This window comes from Bos indicus, chromosome 1 (assembly GCF_029378745.1).
Source record: "Bos indicus isolate NIAB-ARS_2022 breed Sahiwal x Tharparkar chromosome 1, NIAB-ARS_B.indTharparkar_mat_pri_1.0, whole genome shotgun sequence".
Taxonomy (NCBI): domain Eukaryota; kingdom Metazoa; phylum Chordata; class Mammalia; order Artiodactyla; family Bovidae; genus Bos; species Bos indicus.
The window spans coordinates 71,219,144-71,235,557 of NC_091760.1; the positions used below are offsets into that span (position 1 = coordinate 71,219,144).

At 59.3% G+C, this 16,414-nt stretch overlaps 1 protein-coding gene across 14 annotated transcripts in view; it reads right to left on the reverse strand.

Annotated features, from left to right (window-relative positions):
- Positions 1-812: 812 nt before the first annotated feature.
- The window catches only part of TNK2 (tyrosine kinase non receptor 2), a 39,784-nt gene continuing 24,182 nt past the window's right edge, over positions 813-16,414 (reverse strand). For 4 of the 14 annotated variants that reach the window (XM_019957190.2, XM_019957165.2, XM_070789085.1 and 1 more), the window contains exons 4-16: positions 16,151-16,372; positions 15,081-15,233; positions 14,355-14,632; positions 12,787-12,913; positions 12,238-12,384; positions 12,062-12,156; positions 7,021-7,215; positions 5,707-5,798; positions 5,035-5,154; positions 3,051-4,396; positions 2,854-2,949; positions 2,564-2,691; positions 813-1,566 (exon numbers count right to left, since the gene is read on the reverse strand). In XM_019957190.2, coding sequence (XP_019812749.2) covers positions 1,560-1,566; positions 2,564-2,691; positions 2,854-2,949; positions 3,051-4,396; positions 5,035-5,154; positions 5,707-5,798; positions 7,021-7,215; positions 12,062-12,156; positions 12,238-12,384; positions 12,787-12,913; positions 14,355-14,632; positions 15,081-15,233; positions 16,151-16,372 — 3,006 coding nt within the window. In that variant the 3' untranslated portion in view covers positions 813-1,559. Of the gene's footprint in view, positions 1,567-2,559; positions 2,692-2,853; positions 2,950-3,050; positions 4,397-5,034; positions 5,155-5,706; positions 5,799-7,020; positions 7,216-12,061; positions 12,157-12,237; positions 12,385-12,786; positions 12,914-14,354; positions 14,633-15,080; positions 15,234-16,150; positions 16,373-16,414 lie in introns of those variants that run through there. The other 10 variants (XM_070789041.1, XM_019957184.2, XM_070789050.1 and 7 more) reach the window with 6 other exon arrangements.

Consider the following 16,414-nt stretch of genomic DNA (forward strand, 5'->3'; position numbering starts at 1 on the left):
AGCAGCAGAGTCTTTTCCAATGAGTCAACTCTTCGCATGAGGTGGCCAAAGTACTGGAGTTTCAGCTTTAGCATCATTCCTTCCAAAGAAATCCCAGGGCTGATCTCCTTTAGAATGGACTGGTTGTATCTCCTTGCAGTCCAAGGAACTCTCAAGAGTCTTCTCCAACACCACAGTTCAAAAGCATCAACTCTTTGGCGCTCAGCTTTCTTCACAGTCCAACTCTCACATCCATACATGACCACAGGAAAAACCATAGCCTTGACTAGACGGACCTTTGTTGGCAAAGTAATGTCTCTGATTTTGAATATGCTATCTAGGTTGGTCATAATTTTTCTTCCAAGGAGTAAGCGTCTTTTAATTTTATGGCTGCAGTCACCATCTGCAGTGATTTTGGAGCCCCCAAAAATAAAGTCTGACACTGTTTCCACTGTTTCCCCATATATTTGCCATGAAGTGATGGGACCAGATGCCATGATCTTAGTTTTCTGAATGTTGAGCTTAGCACATGCTAAAAAAATTTCTGGCTTAAGTCCAGCTAATTGAGTTACTGTACTCTGTCCTACTGTCCTACAGTATATCCTGCCTCACAGAACTCCAGAGATAAAACTTAAGAGACACTGAATTAGGTGGGTTCTGTCCTCAGCCAGCTCAGGAAAGGGAGAGACTCCTTAGGGTCAAAGAGGCCTGTACTTCCTCTTTATCATCAACAGATGGCGCTACAGGGCCTGCTGCCTGGGATAGATGGCAGTGGCTTGGGGAGCCCTGGAACCTCAGGCAGCTGACAAAAGAAACAGGCAGACACAAATAAGTAACATAAAATAGAAACTAACTTTATTTCTCTGGAAGAAGCAGATATTCATAGCTGGGGCAGCAACTTTGGCAACAGAGACTGGTGGGAAAACACGGAACAGCACAGGGGAAGAGCTGGGTCAAAGAGGAAGCACTGGTGTCCCTCCAGGGCTGCTGCCCCCTTGGTCTCCTTCCAATCCTGGGCCCTAGGGCCCTGGTCCCTGCCAGAGAACGAACTGGCACCCTAGCTCTGCTACCTGAGCCACCTCAGGCTATTTTCAGGCACAAGATCCTAAGACCGGCCAAGTCCCATAATACGACCATGGTGAGGCCACATTCTGTTCGACAGGGCTCCCTGGAAAGGGCCTAGCCCTGTGAAGGGCCCCCACCCACTTCCTGGTCCACTTCTCTGTATGGCCAACACATCCTCCCTGCCCAAGGTCAAGTCTGGCTTTCCCGCCGGCAAGGCCTGGCCACACCCTTTAGCCACAGGCTCCACCAGGGACTGAAGCCCAGAGGCAGGTCCCTCCTGCACCTTGGCTGGGGCAGCACAGGCTCTGGAGCTGCAGGGTCAGCACTGGGGGAGCGAGGGACAGGCGGGGTGGGGGTCCCAGCGTCCCAGCTTCCTGCTGCCGTGGCCTCGCTCTGCCACTGGGAGCCGTGGATGCAGCAGGTCCTCCAGGCCTGGCAGGGAGTCTCCCCGCCCTCCTCAGATGGACAAGCTTAAGTGATTCCTTCAGGGCAGATCCTCTGGCTCTTCAGGCATCTCAACGCCTAAAGGATGGGAAACAATCAGAAAGCCCTCCGTCAGCAGGGGTCAGTGCAAGAGGATGGAAGGTCCAGGGTGAGCAGGTACGAGAAGGCCTCTTGGTGCAGGCCAAAGGGGTTGAAAATGGGTGGTTCTAGGCAATAATTTTGGAATGTATCATCCTGGATGCCTTCTTTAACCGTGTATCAATAACTGATGCAAATGAGTAAGAATGACCACAAGGTAACGGTTAACATTCAGGGACAGAGTCCTGTGGGCCAGACACCTGCTGTGTGGTATGACAGAGGCATCCCTCATTAATTCTTCTAACCATTTCTATGAGGTTGGAACTAACACTGATACACATGTTACAGATGAGCACCCTGAGAGATCAGGAAAGGAGCATAAGCTGACACCATATGTGAGCAGGGCGTTGGGCTCCAACCAGGCTGTCCTGCCAGGGGACTCTTGACACCCCACACCCTGCCAGCACCTCCCAGGGAAGAAGTTCACTTTTGACTCAATAAAACTTTCATTGGTATTTATACTCTACATCAAGTTTGCTATTAATATACATCTATATATTTTGTCAGATTACATATAAATTTTTTACAGGAAAAGTAATGGATTTTTTTTTATTAGACATTCCTTTAAAAAGGCATTAAAACTTTAGGTGTTATTTTAAACACAAATAGGAAATGAGAAGGTGAGAAGTATTTGTCTAAATTATTGGATCCTAAACTGCTGCTCGCTAGAGCCTGCTTAGGAAGCAAGCTCCCTGCAACCAGAGTGGCTCTGATTCCTCTTACTCATTAGTTCATCTGAACAAAGAAGCTATGAAGTCAAGACAAACGTGCTTAGGAGAAACTGTTTTCCCTGAGAACTGCCTGTCTTGTGGGATTGGGACCCCCTCCGTCCTCCTGCCTGGAGCCCTGTGTCTGGCCGTGCCATGTTGGCTACTCCCAGGGGGGCTGCTCCAGGAAGCCCGGGGACAGGAAGACGGCAGATGCAGGGTTTGCTCACTTGTGGTGGGCAGGGCCGCAGGAGCCCAGCAGGTGGCAGCCGGCCTGTTCCAGGTTCCAGTCGAACATCTCCAGCACATTGTGGCACTCGCCTCGTGGCCGCAGACCCAGACCAAAGAGCTGCTCCACCTGGGGAGCAGAGGGCGGTGCCATGGGACACACTGGGGTGGGGTGCTGGACCAGGGCAGGGCAGAGCAGGGGGGTGGGGGGAGGGAGGGAGAGAGTGGGAGGAGAGCCGCAGAACAGTCTTCAGGGTCCCTGAAAGCCAGAGTGGGCAGGAGGTGGTGGTACCTTCAGATACTGGGCAGCCCTCTGCACGCTCCAGCTGTGGCTCTGCAGGGCCGCCTGGCACTCCTCTGTGGTCACCCCATGCACCATGGCCTGCAGCTGGGCACACCACCCCCACCCGTCAGCACCACTCAGGCCCCTTCCTCTGGGTCCCTCGGGCCCCCGCCCCTTCTCACCCTGCAGCCAGGCCCACTACTCACCATCTGGATCTTGTCTGCAGGCCGCCCAGCCTCTGGCCCGTCCCCGGGGTAGCCCCTCTGTGGCAGCCGAGCAGTGGCCCTCAGGGAGGATGGCCGGGCCCCTGGGTTGCTGTTGTTGCTGGAGAAGTTGGCCTTGGGGTCTGGGGCAGCCTGGGGCATTGGTCGAACAGTGGCAGTGGGGGCGGCTGGGGCTGGGGTGCTGGGCGGGGGCAGCAGCAGGGGTATGGGCATGGGGTCTGGCTCTTTGGGGCTCTGGGCCTCATGCAGGAAGCGCTGGTAGCGCTCCAGGTAGGGCGGGCGCTCGGGCAGCAGGTAGTAGTGGGTGCTGCTGACCTTCTTCCCGTCTCGGACGATGGGCAAGATGCAGGGGCCGGCCCGCGGGCCAGGCGCCTGGATCACCTGGGGTGTGGCGTACTTGGGGTCTGAGGCAAAGCTCTGGGTGGTGGGCATGGTCTTCCCAGGTGAGCTGGAGAGCCGGGCAGGCAGCGGGGAGCTGCCAGGTGGCACCAGGGGGCTGGGAGTCCTGGAGCCTTGTGGAGACAGGGGCTCCCGGGGAGGCACCCGGGGAGGGGAGGCAGGTCCGGGCCACCGGCCCATCTCCTCCTCACCTGGGGGGACTGGAGACAGCTCACCACGCGAGCGCGTGGGCCTCGGGGGGATGGGCACCCGGGGGGGCACCTGGGGCTTGTCGTCACCCCCAGGGCTGGGTGAGGGGACCAGAGAGCCAGGCGGGACCTGTAGCTGCCGCATGCATTCCTGCTGCAGCGCCTGGAAGATCTCTGCGGTTTGGGCCGAGTTGGGTGGCTTGCCCCCACTCTGGGGTGGGAGGAACAGGTTGTCCTCCAGCGGGGGGAGGAGCCTCGCCGGCTCAGGCACAAAGGCATAGTTGGTCTCGCCCTGGCTGGGCTCAGCAGAGACCCCGGCGCCCACGAGGGTGCTGTTGATGGAGCAGACCTCGAAGTCATCCTCATCCTGGGCCACGTCATCGTAGGCGGGAGGCGGGGGCAGCGGGCGTGCATCCCAGTCCACCACAGGCGTGGGATGCAGGGGCCGGGGCAGGGCCCGTGTAGGGCTCTGTGGCGGGGTCTTGTCCAGCAAGGAACAGGCGTCCATGGCCAGCTGCGCCAGTGATGGGGCACAGGGCCGTGGGGCCGGCACAACAGGCTCCTCGCCGAAATCGATGAGCGTGACCTCGCCACCACCGCGGCCGGCCTTGGTGCCTGGCACCCGGGCTGAGGGCTTCGCGAGCCACAGCCCACGGGGCAGTCCTGGCTTTCGCAGGCCCAGCCTCTTGAAGTCGCTGGAGAGGGGGTCTTGGTCCTCACTCACGGGGTCGTAGGTTGGTTCTGTGATGGAAGGGAGAACCCCAACAGGGAGGCAGCGTCAGGCAGGTGGATGGGGAAGACAGTCAAGTATCTCTACCAGCTCCCAATTCCCCGGAAGGGCAGCCCTCAGCCACCAGAATTATCCGTGCACACAGACCCTTTCCAAACAGGAGGGGAGAACCTGCTCTGGGGGCTAGCAGCCCTCCACAGGGGCCAGTGAGCCCCTGCCTCCATTGCAGCTAGAGCAAGCAATACCCCACATCCACCCGCTTCAACACCCTCTCTATTGACACAAGACCCCAAATCCCTGTGGGCCCTGGTTAGCAATCCCTACTCCGTTACAGCACACCATTAGTGCAGGCAGGGGCTATGGGCCATCTCCCACCGTCAAGGGCAACAGGAGCCATCCTTAGAGAGGACAGGGCTCCCGACAAACTGGCACGAAAGCCTAGACACAGCTTCTGCAGGTCCAGCAGGAAGTGAGGCAGGGCTGCACAATGGTGGGCAGAGGTGGCGGTGGGTACCAGGACCACACTCTTATTCCAGAAGCCCAGGCTTTGGGGGGTTGGGGGGAAGGGCAGGCATGCTGGGCCAGGTCAGCCGCAGAAGCTCACAGCACACGCCCACCTCCCCTCCCCCGGCCGGCCAGGGCTCTGTACCTTCCAGAAGGAGAGGAGTGAGAGGAGAGAGGGGGCGGGGGCGGGGGCCAAGGCACCGGGAGCAGCCCCACTTACTCTGAGTGAAGATGGCAGGCTGAGGAGGGCGAGGTGGAGGCTCCCCTGCAAGAAAGGCCATGCGGAGAGTAGAGGGGCAGAGCAGGAGAGGACAAGGGAGGGGAGACAGAGCCGGAGAGAAGGGCAGAGTGCGGGGGGAGAGAGAGAGAGAGAAAGTGAATAGGGGGAGTGAACGCACACACCCAGCAGCGATGGGAAGCAATGGGGCGGCAGGATGGGAAAACTGTGTTCCGGACCCACGGGCCCAGGATCCGGGAGATGGATGAGGCTCCCAGCCAAGATGGAGCCTGGGGGGTGGCTTTGGCTCAGGAAAGGAGAGCAGGATTAGGGGGCAGTGAGGAGAGCCAGGATCTGAGCATGGCGGGGAGGAGGAGGGGGAGGAGGAAAGCAGAGAGGGCAGGCCAGCGCTGGCCAGACTGACGATGCCCACCTCGGCGGATACCACTGCCTCTCACCGCCCGCCCCACTCCCCGCCGGAGCCAGGGACACAGCTGTCCCCCGTGGCCCTGACCCAACCGGCTCAGGGTAGCCCGAGGAGGCAGCACCTCTTGCTCGGTAGCTGATGAGCTAGGGGACTGAGGGTTTGGGGACCCTTACTTTTCACCCTGCCCAGATGCTGGGTGGGCCTGGATGTGCTCAGTTCCACGCTCAGCAGGTCAGGAGGGTCCATGGGGTTTCCCAGATACAGTCTGTGGGGAGAAAAGCGGGTCAGAGATGGGTGCAAGTAGGGTGGTGGCAGAGAGGGCACCCTGGGGGAGTTGCTGGGCCTGTGCCCAGGCCTCAGGCAGAGGACAGAAGAGTCCTGTCCAAGCCCCTGATGGACGTGGGTCTGGAGCACAGGACTTCTGGCTCCCAGGCGCTCCCTTCCAAAGATCCAGCAGTGACCAGGGGAGGGTGCCACGGAGAGGGGGCAGAGGAAGAACTCCTGAGTGTAGGCTGAAAAGCCTAGGATTGTATGGGCTCCAAGTACTCCCTGAAAGGGTAGAGCTGGCCCTCTGCAACCCCCGCGGCACCCCCACCCCCACTCAGCAGCCACCTGCTGCCACTCTCTTCTCTGCTGCCAGGCCACACTGCCACGGCCGCCTCCTGCAGGGGGTCTGCAACCCCAGCTCTCTCAGGCCCTCCCCGGCTCTGGTGAGGCGAGAGCCCTGGCACCCTCCCTGGGCTCAGTGTCCTGGTGTGCAGAGCAGGGGGTGAAGGGCAGGCTGAACCTCGCCCCTTGGGACAAGGCCTGTCAGAAGATGGAGAAGAAAGCACTGCTCAGAAGCCCAGTGGGGTTGGCACAGGGGCTTGGAGTCCCAGTAGGAGGAGCTCCAGGTGGCTCCCTGGGGCAGGGCCCTCAGGAAGTGACTAATCCTCCTGTGTGTCTTCCCCAGATGCCCCTAGATGACCTCATCCTTTCGCTTAAAGGAAGCTGAACCCCCTCCCAGGTAGAGTAAGCAGGGTGGGGTGGGGTGGGGAGGGGCAGAGGGCTCCGAGCTGCTGCCTAAATGCCCTCTGGAGTGTCCCTGCAGGGAGTTTTTCTGCACCTTGCCTCTCAGGCCTGAGCCAGCAGCTTCCGTCTCTAGGACATGGGTGCTTCCAGCAGAAGAAGGGAAACTGCCACCAAGTACTGGGGATCAGGAGATGCTTCCTACTAACTGCTTCCAAAGGCTACTTCCAAGTCCATTTTCCTAAGGTCAGTTTTCAGGGAGAACTTAAGAGGTGCAGGCCCTAGAGGCCCTTCCACCAAAGGAAGACTTGGTCCAACCTTTGAAGCTGCAACCTCAGGCCTGCCTGCAAGGAAAGGCCTAGGACAGGAGACCCTTGGCCCAGGGCTGTAATGGGGACCTTGGAGGCCTGGAGAGCCTGAGTGCCCGGAGAAGGGCTGCTGGCCCTGGAGCCCCCATGTGGTACCCCACCAGTACTCACTCATCAATCTTGTCAGGGAAGCCCCAGCAGTGGCGGGGGTCACTGTCGCCATGCCCCGTGTGGATGAAGCTATTCTGCAGTGGCTGGCTGATGTCCTGGGCTGACAGACCAGCCACGGAGGTCACCACGTTGCGAGGGAAGGGCCCCACGCACAGCGTCCGCGTGTTCTGCCCACGCCACCAGTAATTCTCAGCCCTGCCCAACAGAGGTGATGTGGTAAATGCCAGGGTGTGGTGGAAGGTCCCAAGGACGGGACCCTTTTCATACCAAGCTCTCTGCACCATGGTATCTGACCACCTCAGCGGAAAAGAACATCAGGGTGAGGGCCCCAGGATCAGAGCAGCCCACCAGCAGCCCCCCAGGATCTGCCACTCACCCAGTACAGGGCCTGGCGTTAGCACAGAGCCTTACCCTAAGCGACTCAGATGGGCCAGACAGCTTTTCCTCCAGTTTAGAAATAAAGAAACACGTTCAAACAAGTAACACAACTTGCCTACAGTTACCAGAGTGCAGCAGATCCAGGATTCAAACCCAGTTGTCAGTCTGTGAAGCCGTACTCTTCTCACCGTACCACCTCACCTCCCTTCTCCCCTGGCAAGGCCTAAGCCCCTGTCCTCCCCTGGCCACCCAATTTCACTCTTCAACCTGGTTCCAGGAGCTCTAAGCTGCAGGGGCCCAAAGGAGCACCACGGCCTTAGCGTTGGGCTTGGGGCCAAGCCCTCCAACCACATCCCTCCTGCAGGCAGGTACTCCTTCAGAAGCTTGGAAGCACCTGGGGCAACCCAAGGTTTACGTATCTCCAGGGCCTTCCACCACCTCCTGCCAGGACTGTGGGACCCTCGCTCTCACCCCCACCCACCTCCTTGCCTTAAACAAGGGGTCCAGGAGGGACCCCAGCCTCCCAGTGTGGCTGGACTGTGGGACCACCAGCCCCTCACTCTGACTTCAGACAGACTCTGTTGGCACAGCCTAGGTCCGGGCCTGGGGTCGGCGGTGGAAGCCGGGCCAGGTGGGCAGGAAAGAACAAAATGCCCTCTTGGATGCTTCGAAAGCCAAAGAGTCAACAGCCCCGAGGCTCCTGCACCTGCTGCTGAGATCGCTCACACTGGGAACAGGCCCAGATTTTGGGCAACGGCAGAGGTGGGGAGGGCCTCCTGCAGCTGTAGGGGGGGTCCACGTGGCACCAAGCTGTGTCCCTTCACTGTCAGCCCCCTACCCGTACACTACCTGTCCACACCAGGGGCATAGAGCAAGGTTTCCTCCCATCTGCAGCCAGATCGGAGGGTTGGGGGAGGTGGAAGCAGGACGGAGGCAGTGAAGCCCATGAGCACAGTGATTCTGGGGGAGCTAGGAGGTGCAAGGGGAGGGCTGAGGGCCCAGCCTCCTTGCCAACAAGGCTGCTTGCCCAGCCACCACAGACACAGCAACCCTGTGATTACCGCCGTGCCTCTCGGGGGTGAGGGCAGGAAGGGAAGGAAGAAGAGAGGACAACACCCGGGAAGGGACAAAGCCCATCCAAAAATAGCAGGGCCATTCCAAGGAGAGGAGCACATCCCCTCCCCACCCCACCTCCAGGCTGGCTGAGGCCAAAGAGGCATAGAGGGGAGGGCCTGGCACCCAGCCCCCGATGCTGCCCTCCCCCCAACACCCACAGGCCCCCGGGTCTCATGGGCCCCTCCGCGGAACAGCCTCAGACACCAAACCCAGCAGCTGGATGCTGGATTCTGCTCTGCACACCTCTCCAGAGATGCTCACTAACTGAGCTGGAGAAGCAGTGCAGAGTGGAACAGACTCACACCGGAATCACGACCACCCAGGGGGGCAGGTGGTCACTCCCTCCACTCCTTCCCTTTTGCTAACACAGCCCCTCACCTGGAAGCCTCCTCTGGACCCACTTCTGAGAGGGGAGAGCAGACTAAGCCTACCTTCCTTGTTACCTGTATGGCCAAGACAAGAGCCAGGCCTAGAAGGAAGGGATCCTTTGTCACTGCTGGGAGTCCTGACACCAAGTCTCAAAAAAGGCTTTGCTACAGGTGGGGGCTGTGGGGAGTGCAGAGTATGTGTAGGAAACATACTTGGGAACCACATCCTAAGCACGGAAGCAGCATCCTCCCAGGGAGAGTCAAATATAACTCCCGAGGTGGCCAATGCTACGTTCCACTGCTCCCAGTCCCCTCCCCCGCCCTCCAAGGCTCTGTGGGATGGAGACACCATCAGCCCAGGAGAAGCAGGTCAGCCTTTCCCACCCAGATTGCTCTGGCCACACCTCCCTTCAGCCCAGAGTCTCCATGGCAACAGGAGGGCACAGTCCCTGAAGCAAACCAGCATCTCCAGCAGGATGGCCTCACAGCATCCTGGGACAGGCGAGATATGAAGCAGCAGCCAGGAACCAGGGCCTGGATTAGGAACCACTGAAGGCTGCCCCAGTCCTACTGGGGACCAGTCCCTGGAAACCTCAGTCCCAGCCTAGGTAGCCTAGAAATGGCTGACAAACGTGGCTTAAACAGTGCTCTAAACACCACCTGAGCGCTTCTCTCCGGGTGTCCCCAGCAGCCCCTGGCCTTGAGGGACAACACAGCCTTTGCTTCCTCCTCCCTCGCCTACCAGAGGAAGCAGAGGCTCCAGGCACCAGCCAGGCCAAGGACCAGCACAATGGATTTCAAAACCTCTGTTCCCCCACACCTCTGTTTCCCTTCTCTGGCTGGTGGAAACAGAACATCAGAGTTCTGTCAGCCATCCTAGCCTCCAAAGACGCACTGGAGAAGAGCGGTCTTCACCCATCCCTCTCGGTCTAGACAGAGCCTCGCGAGCTGGGCTCACAGAACATCTGGTGTCCTCTCTCTGTCCACTGCCTGATACCTCGAGAAGCACTGAGTCTAAAGAACTGGTCAGAGTCAGGGGCAAGGGTGCTCCCAGACTGTGGCTAGGAGACAGTTTCGGCAAGAAGGAATCCAAGTCTAACAGAAGAGCACAGATGTGAGAGAGCTGAGAGCCAGGCTGCTGGAGGATGGAGAAACAGACTGAGACCCACATGCACAAACCCAGACCCAAAGGGACACCCACAGACAGACAGCCCATCCACCCGGAGATGTGGAGACAGAGCCAGGCAAACACACACACTTGGGACCCGAGGACTCAAAGGGACACCCACAGACAGACAGCCCATCCACCCGGAGACATGGAGACAGAGCCAGGCAAACACACACACTCGGGACCCAAGGACCCAAAGGGACACCCACAGACAGACAGCCCATCCACCCGGAGACATGGAGACAGAGCCAGGCAAACCAACGCACTTGGGACCCGAGGACCCAAAGGGACACCCACAGACAGCCCATCCACCCGAAGACATGGAGACAGAGCCAGGCAAACACGCACTTGGGACCCAAGGAAACGAGGCGGCAGCTCAAGCCCTGGCACTACTGACACACGGCCCACTCCCCAAGCCTCGCCGGCTGCCGTGCCTCCTGCCCTCACCTCCCACCTCCTGAGCGGCTCCAGGGACCCACGGCAGGCGCTGTGGTCCAAGTCGGACTGCTGGCCCCAGAGGAAGAGCCCAATGAGCCCACACTGGCAGGCGGTGGCAGCGGAGCCAGCAGCCCGGGGACGGAAGGGCGGGGTGGGGGCGGGGCCCGCCCACTGGGGCCTCCCAGGAGGAGCGGCTCCCCTGAGCCTCCTGTCCCCCGCCTCGCTCCAGGGGTGACCCTGGGTGCCAGCTCCAGAGACACACGCCCCAGAGACACACCAAGCCCCTGAGTCACCTCCTGGGGAACACTGGGCCCTGGCACATGGTCCCTCACTGAGAGCAAGGGCCTAGGGGCCCTTTACTGAGAGTAAAGGCCTGGGATCTACAGGGCAGAGGAGAGTGCAGGCCCAGGGTTCTGGCATCTGGAGGAGGGAACGGCTGCAGGCTCAGGCTCTGGCCCAAGGTCCTGCCTGCACCTCCAGGAGGGCCCTCATCCTCATCTTCCTATTTCCAGAACCTTCCCCAGACTGCCAAGCCGGAATGCTGGCCTGGAGAGAAGATGCTGGGGGCCACAGGGGTGCAGGTCCCGCTCCTCCACAGACAGCCTGGGCTCTGGGGCCTGTGTCATCAGTCTGACTCAGACCCAGAAGCTCTCCCTTCTCAACAAACACCCATGAGGAACAAAGTTTCTCCAAAGGCCCCAAACCCCAAACCTGAAGTGCAGGTAGAAAGGGCTCCGTGGGAAGCCCCTGCCCCCATCCCTGCCCAGCTCTGAGTCAGAGGAGCTGGGGACTGGGGTGTGGGGTCCAGGGGATTTCCTCCCCTGCTCCTCCATACTCAGCCCCCACCCCAAAGGCACCTCTAGCCGGCCCCACCTCAATCAGTTCCTCAGACATCCCAGGGATCAGATAACAGAGGGTGGGGTGAGCGGTGGGTGGGGACTCCTCCAAGGCAGGCCCACTTGAACTGCGGGGGCTGCAAGTAGAAGACGTGACTCAGGGGATGCTGCCTGTGGGCAGACACGTGCTGCCAGGTGTGAGGGGGAGGGAGGAAAGAGACCCTGCGAGGGCAGCTGGGGACAAAAGGCCTAGCAGAGGATGGAGAGGAGCCCTCGGAGGGAGCTACGGGCTCAGTGGAGGGCAGAGGCTGCCAGGAAAAGGCGGGGCTGCTCTGGGCTACTGCAGGGTGCCCAGGTGAGAGTCCAGAGTCCTTATCCTGACAGGAGGGGAAGAGGAGGGTGGGGGAGGGTAAAAGGAGCCCCCGAGTCCCCAGTTGGGCCCCAGGCCCTGATGCTCCTTCCTACCCACAGTGGTAGCATGGCCCACTGCAGAGCCGCAGCTGAAGCCTAGTGGGCAAAGGGTGGAGGAGACTCCAGGAAGGGAAAGCCCTTTGTATGCCTCGGCACCTGCATACTTCACTCCTCACACTCAGGAGGGGACCCAAGCCTGCCCTCCATCTCGCTGCAGGAGCCAGGGTGTTGCCACAACAGCCTGAGGGGCAGAGGAGCTCTCGGGCCCCAGACGCCTCCTGGCTGAGTCCTTCAAGGCAGTGGGACGCAGACCCCAGGCTCCCTACCTCCCCTCGATGACGGTGATGACGTCATTCATCTGGATGTGCAGCTTGTCAGGTTCTTCGAAGTCCTGAAGGGCCCGCATGTCAGTGGGCTGAGCCTGGGGGAGACACCAGTCACTGCCCGCCCCAGGCTGATCTCTGCTTAGATACCCCTGCCCTTGTGGGCACACCTGCCTCACCTCCAGCAGGAAGTCCCGCAGGGCCACAAACGTGGGTCTGTCCTCGGGCTTGTGAGCCCAGCACTGGACCATGACATTGTAGATGTCCTGGGGGCAGTCCTCCGGCCGGGGTAGACGCTCCCCCTCCTTGTCAATCTTATGCAGGATCTGGGGGTGGAGGGGCAGTTTAAGGACAAGCAGAGCACCTGGCTCTTCACCCCCATCTTCCATGTCCCCCAGTCACGGAACCACTGGAACCACAGTCTGCCATGCCTGCACCGCAAAGACCACCTGTGCCTGATCCCCAGGCCTCAGACCCTGACCCCCAGGTCTGCGGCCTCCAAAGAGAGGGCCATGGCAGAGGAGGACCGCGAGCAAGCCAGGCTGGTCTGTTCCTCACCACTGGGGCCATGCTCCCCGCTCAGCTCTCTGAGGGGTTCGAGCAGACACAGGGCACTGGACACAGCGATTCCAACAGGTGAGAGCCACTTCCAACTGGGCCAGGCAGAGAGCCAGGGATCAAATCAACCCCCGGCCACCCGGTGGGGAGCACCACCCCAGCCCCCTCACCTGACTGCCATTGAGGCCAATCCAGGGCTCCTGGCCATAGGTGAACATCTCCCACAGCGTGACCCCAAACATCCAGGTGTCGCTGGCGTGGGAGAAGGTGCGTGTCTTCAGGCTCTCTGGGGCACACCTGGCAGAGGCAGGGGTCAAACAGGTCTCTCAGAGAACCCTTGCCCCTGCAGCAGCCCCAGTGGACCCCAAATGCTCCTGCACAAGCCTGCTGTTGCTCTGAGAGCCCAGGCACACAGCAGGCACTGGGGGCACAGTGTGAAGTGGACAGGGCAGGCCTTCTAGACTACGGGGTGCACAGTCGTGGACCCAACCGTCTCTGCTCAGGTCTTTCGTCCACATGCAGCCTGGAGCAGGAAGAGGGGGGGCATTCCCACAGGGAAGCAGGGCAAGGAGGAGGGTCAGAGGCTCCAGGAGGGGCAAAAGGGGGGCGGGGATAAGATCCCAGGCTGTTTTCTAATTGTGGTGGGAGGATGACAATTTCCAGATTTGGGGCAGGATCCTAGGATTTAGGCCATTTCAGCAGGAAGGTGTGGGTGGGAAATCTGGACAGGGCCTGAAGAAGAACCAAAAAGGGTGGGAAGAGGCACAGTGGTGTCCCCAGACGTCCCCACATGCCCTCCGGGGCGAGGAAGAAACATGCCACTGCAGTGAAGCCAGCAAGGGGCAAGCACTCCAGGGTGGACTGCGGTGCCAGAAGTGAGGAGGAAATGCCCTCGGGGGAGAATCAGAGATGTCTTGTGGGACTCGAGAGCTGGCCCAGCCATTCAAAGAGGGGGTAGAGGGTTGGGGGTGGGAGGGAGGGACACAGGTAAAATCATGTTCCTTAAGACCCACATTCCTCATCTATGAAATGGTAATAACAATAGTCTGCTCGCTTCATAGGGTTGTTTTAAGAGGGCTGCATAACAAAGTGACCTTATAATTTACCAGGGTGCCCGACTATGAAAAGAGGTGTTATTAATCACTGGAGGACATTAGGCAGGATCCAGGATGTGTGATCATCCTCGATATAAGGTCAGTAATTAATTAGGGTGATCGTATATCCTGGATTAGAAGGGTTTTCTGGCAAGCAGAACTGGACTGACTCCTCCCACCCCAAAGCTAGGAGACCACGCTCCTCCAGTTGCCTCTGATATCAGAGGCCCGTGACGGTCTCAGCGCAGGATAAGCTCACACAGGGGCCAGGGCAGGGCCAGATACCAGCCCAGTGTGCAGGTGAACATTTCTCATCAGTCTACAAGGCCCTGCCTGGAACACACCAGCCAGTCTCTGCCTGGCTGACTTCTGCTGTCTTAGGAGCTTAATACTGGGTCTTCCCCAAAGCCTTCCCGCATCCCCACAGCACTTAGCCCTGTGTGTTCCAGCACCCGCTACGAGGGCCCACAAGCATTTCTGGATGGATAAGTGAATGGATGGGCACACGAGAAAGGAAGCCAGGCCCAGAAGACACAATGCCTAGTGGAGGTACAGAAGGCCCTGGAAGCGCCAAGGCCTGGGTGTGTAGGGACTAGGGCGGGGCTGGGTCCAGGGCCTGGGAGCCAGCAGCGCCTGCCCCTCACCAGGCAAAGGGCACCTTGCGATGTTCCTGCATGACGTAGTGGTCGTCGTTCTGGGGCAGTGCTCGCATCAGCCCGAAGTCCCCTATCTTGACCAGGTCGCGGGTGGCCAACAGCAGATTTCGGGCGGCCAGGTCCCGGTGGATGAAGCGCTTGGCCTCCAGGTAGCCCATGCCCTCAGCCACCTGCACAGCGTAGCGGCTCAGGGTGCCCAGCAGGAAGTGGCCCTGGTGCTTGCGCAGCCGGTCCAACAATGATCCCAGAGGTGCCAGCTCTGTCACCTGAGGCCGCGGGGGAGGAGGGAAGGAGGCATAAGCATGGCTGAGCCCTGCCCCTCCCCTCAAGGCCTGCCACTGCCATGCTCCTTCCTGACCTGTCCTCCGGGGCCCTCGCCCTCCAGGGAACATGGGAAACTGAGGCCCAGAGAAGCCACCCAAAGGGGCCCAGCTTTTAGCAATGCCAAAAACTAAACTCTGGGGCCAGGCTCGCCCATAGGTGCAACTCTTTGCCAGAGAACACAAGCACAATCCGGAGAGGGAAGAGAGGTCTGGCTGCACAGTCAGCAGGGCAGGCCTGGGAACCCCTCTGCCACTTGGGGGTGGAGGGACCAAAGCAGGACCTTCGTCAGGAAGGAGTGACCGCAGCACTAGCAGGAGGTGAGGGGGGCCTGGGGGCCCAAGACCACAGGCCCTTCCCTGTCCCCAGCCCCCTTCTGCCCACGGTATGCACCATCTTCATGGGCGGTGTGAGCACCACCCCGTAGAGGCGAATGAGGTTTCGGTGGTCAAGCGAGTGCATGGCGTTGACCTCCCGGATGAAGTCGTCCATGGCCTCCGGCTGGCTCAGCACGTCGGGCTTCAGGCACTTCACAGCCACGCTCACCTAGCCAGAGCAAGGGATTGCAGGGAGTCAGGACAGACCCCAGTCCCAACCCACTGGGCCAGCTTGCTCCTCCTCCTGCCTCAGGTCTGCTCATCTGGGTGAGCCTGTCCCAGGCGCCCGTGGCCTGGCATGGGGAGGGCAGCTGGCTGACGTCCAAAGGCCATGAGCTGGGCCTCCCCTTCGTGAGGGCATGCCCAGGTTAAGTGGCAATGATAAGGAAAGAGATGACTGGTATGATGATAGAATATTAAAATATTAAAATAAAAAGATGTTTTTGGTGTGGAAAGTAAATGCTTTAAATATAATGCCATAAAACTAAGCTATGGTGACAGGAGTCAGACCAGTGGCTTTCTCTTGAAGGAAGAGGACGCCCAGTGGAAGAGGTGCAGGAGCCTCCTGGGGCAAGAGAGATGTCCCATACCATGATCTGGGCAATGATCACACAGGCCCGTGCGTATGTGAAAATTCACTGAGCTGTACGCTCAAAAACTGTGTGCTTTACTGCACACGTACTATCTATCCCTCTGGGGAAATTTTTAAAGATACAATACTAAGACAAAAGGGCAAGAGTTAAAAAGCTGTGTTTGAAATCTGTATCTTGAAGAAATTCAATAAAATGCCTGAGGGGGGGAAACAGGTGGAAACACTAACTTGGCTTCCTCTGAGTGGTGGGAAACAGATATTTTTTAATTTTAATTTTTAAAAGAGTTTTCAAACTTTTATGATAAGTAAAACAGTTTTATAACTGAAAAAGAAACCCTTGTGTCGAGTTAACCCTGAGCATGGACTCCAGGGTGAGCCACTCTGGATCTGTGCCCAGCCCCCTTCACATCCGAGTGGAGGGGACCGATCCACCTTGGAGGGCAGAGCAGGGCCTCTGCCCCTCCACCACACCCCCAAGGACCCAGGGAGCTCACCGTCTTCCCCGAGGGGGCGTCCCACTCGCCCCTGCGCACCACGCCAAAGGAGCCATCTCCCAGCTTCTCGAAGAGATGCAGGTCCTTCTCCCCAATGAGGCAGGTGAGGCTCTGCAGGGACCCCTCCCCAGCAGAGCCCCCTGGGGTGGGCGAGGTCTTCCGGAAGGTGCTCTGAGAGTGATGAGGGGGGAACTCAGCCTCCAGCCGCTTTCCACTGAACACCTGTTTGAAGGCAGTCGGGGGCCAGATGGAACCCTGAGGTCC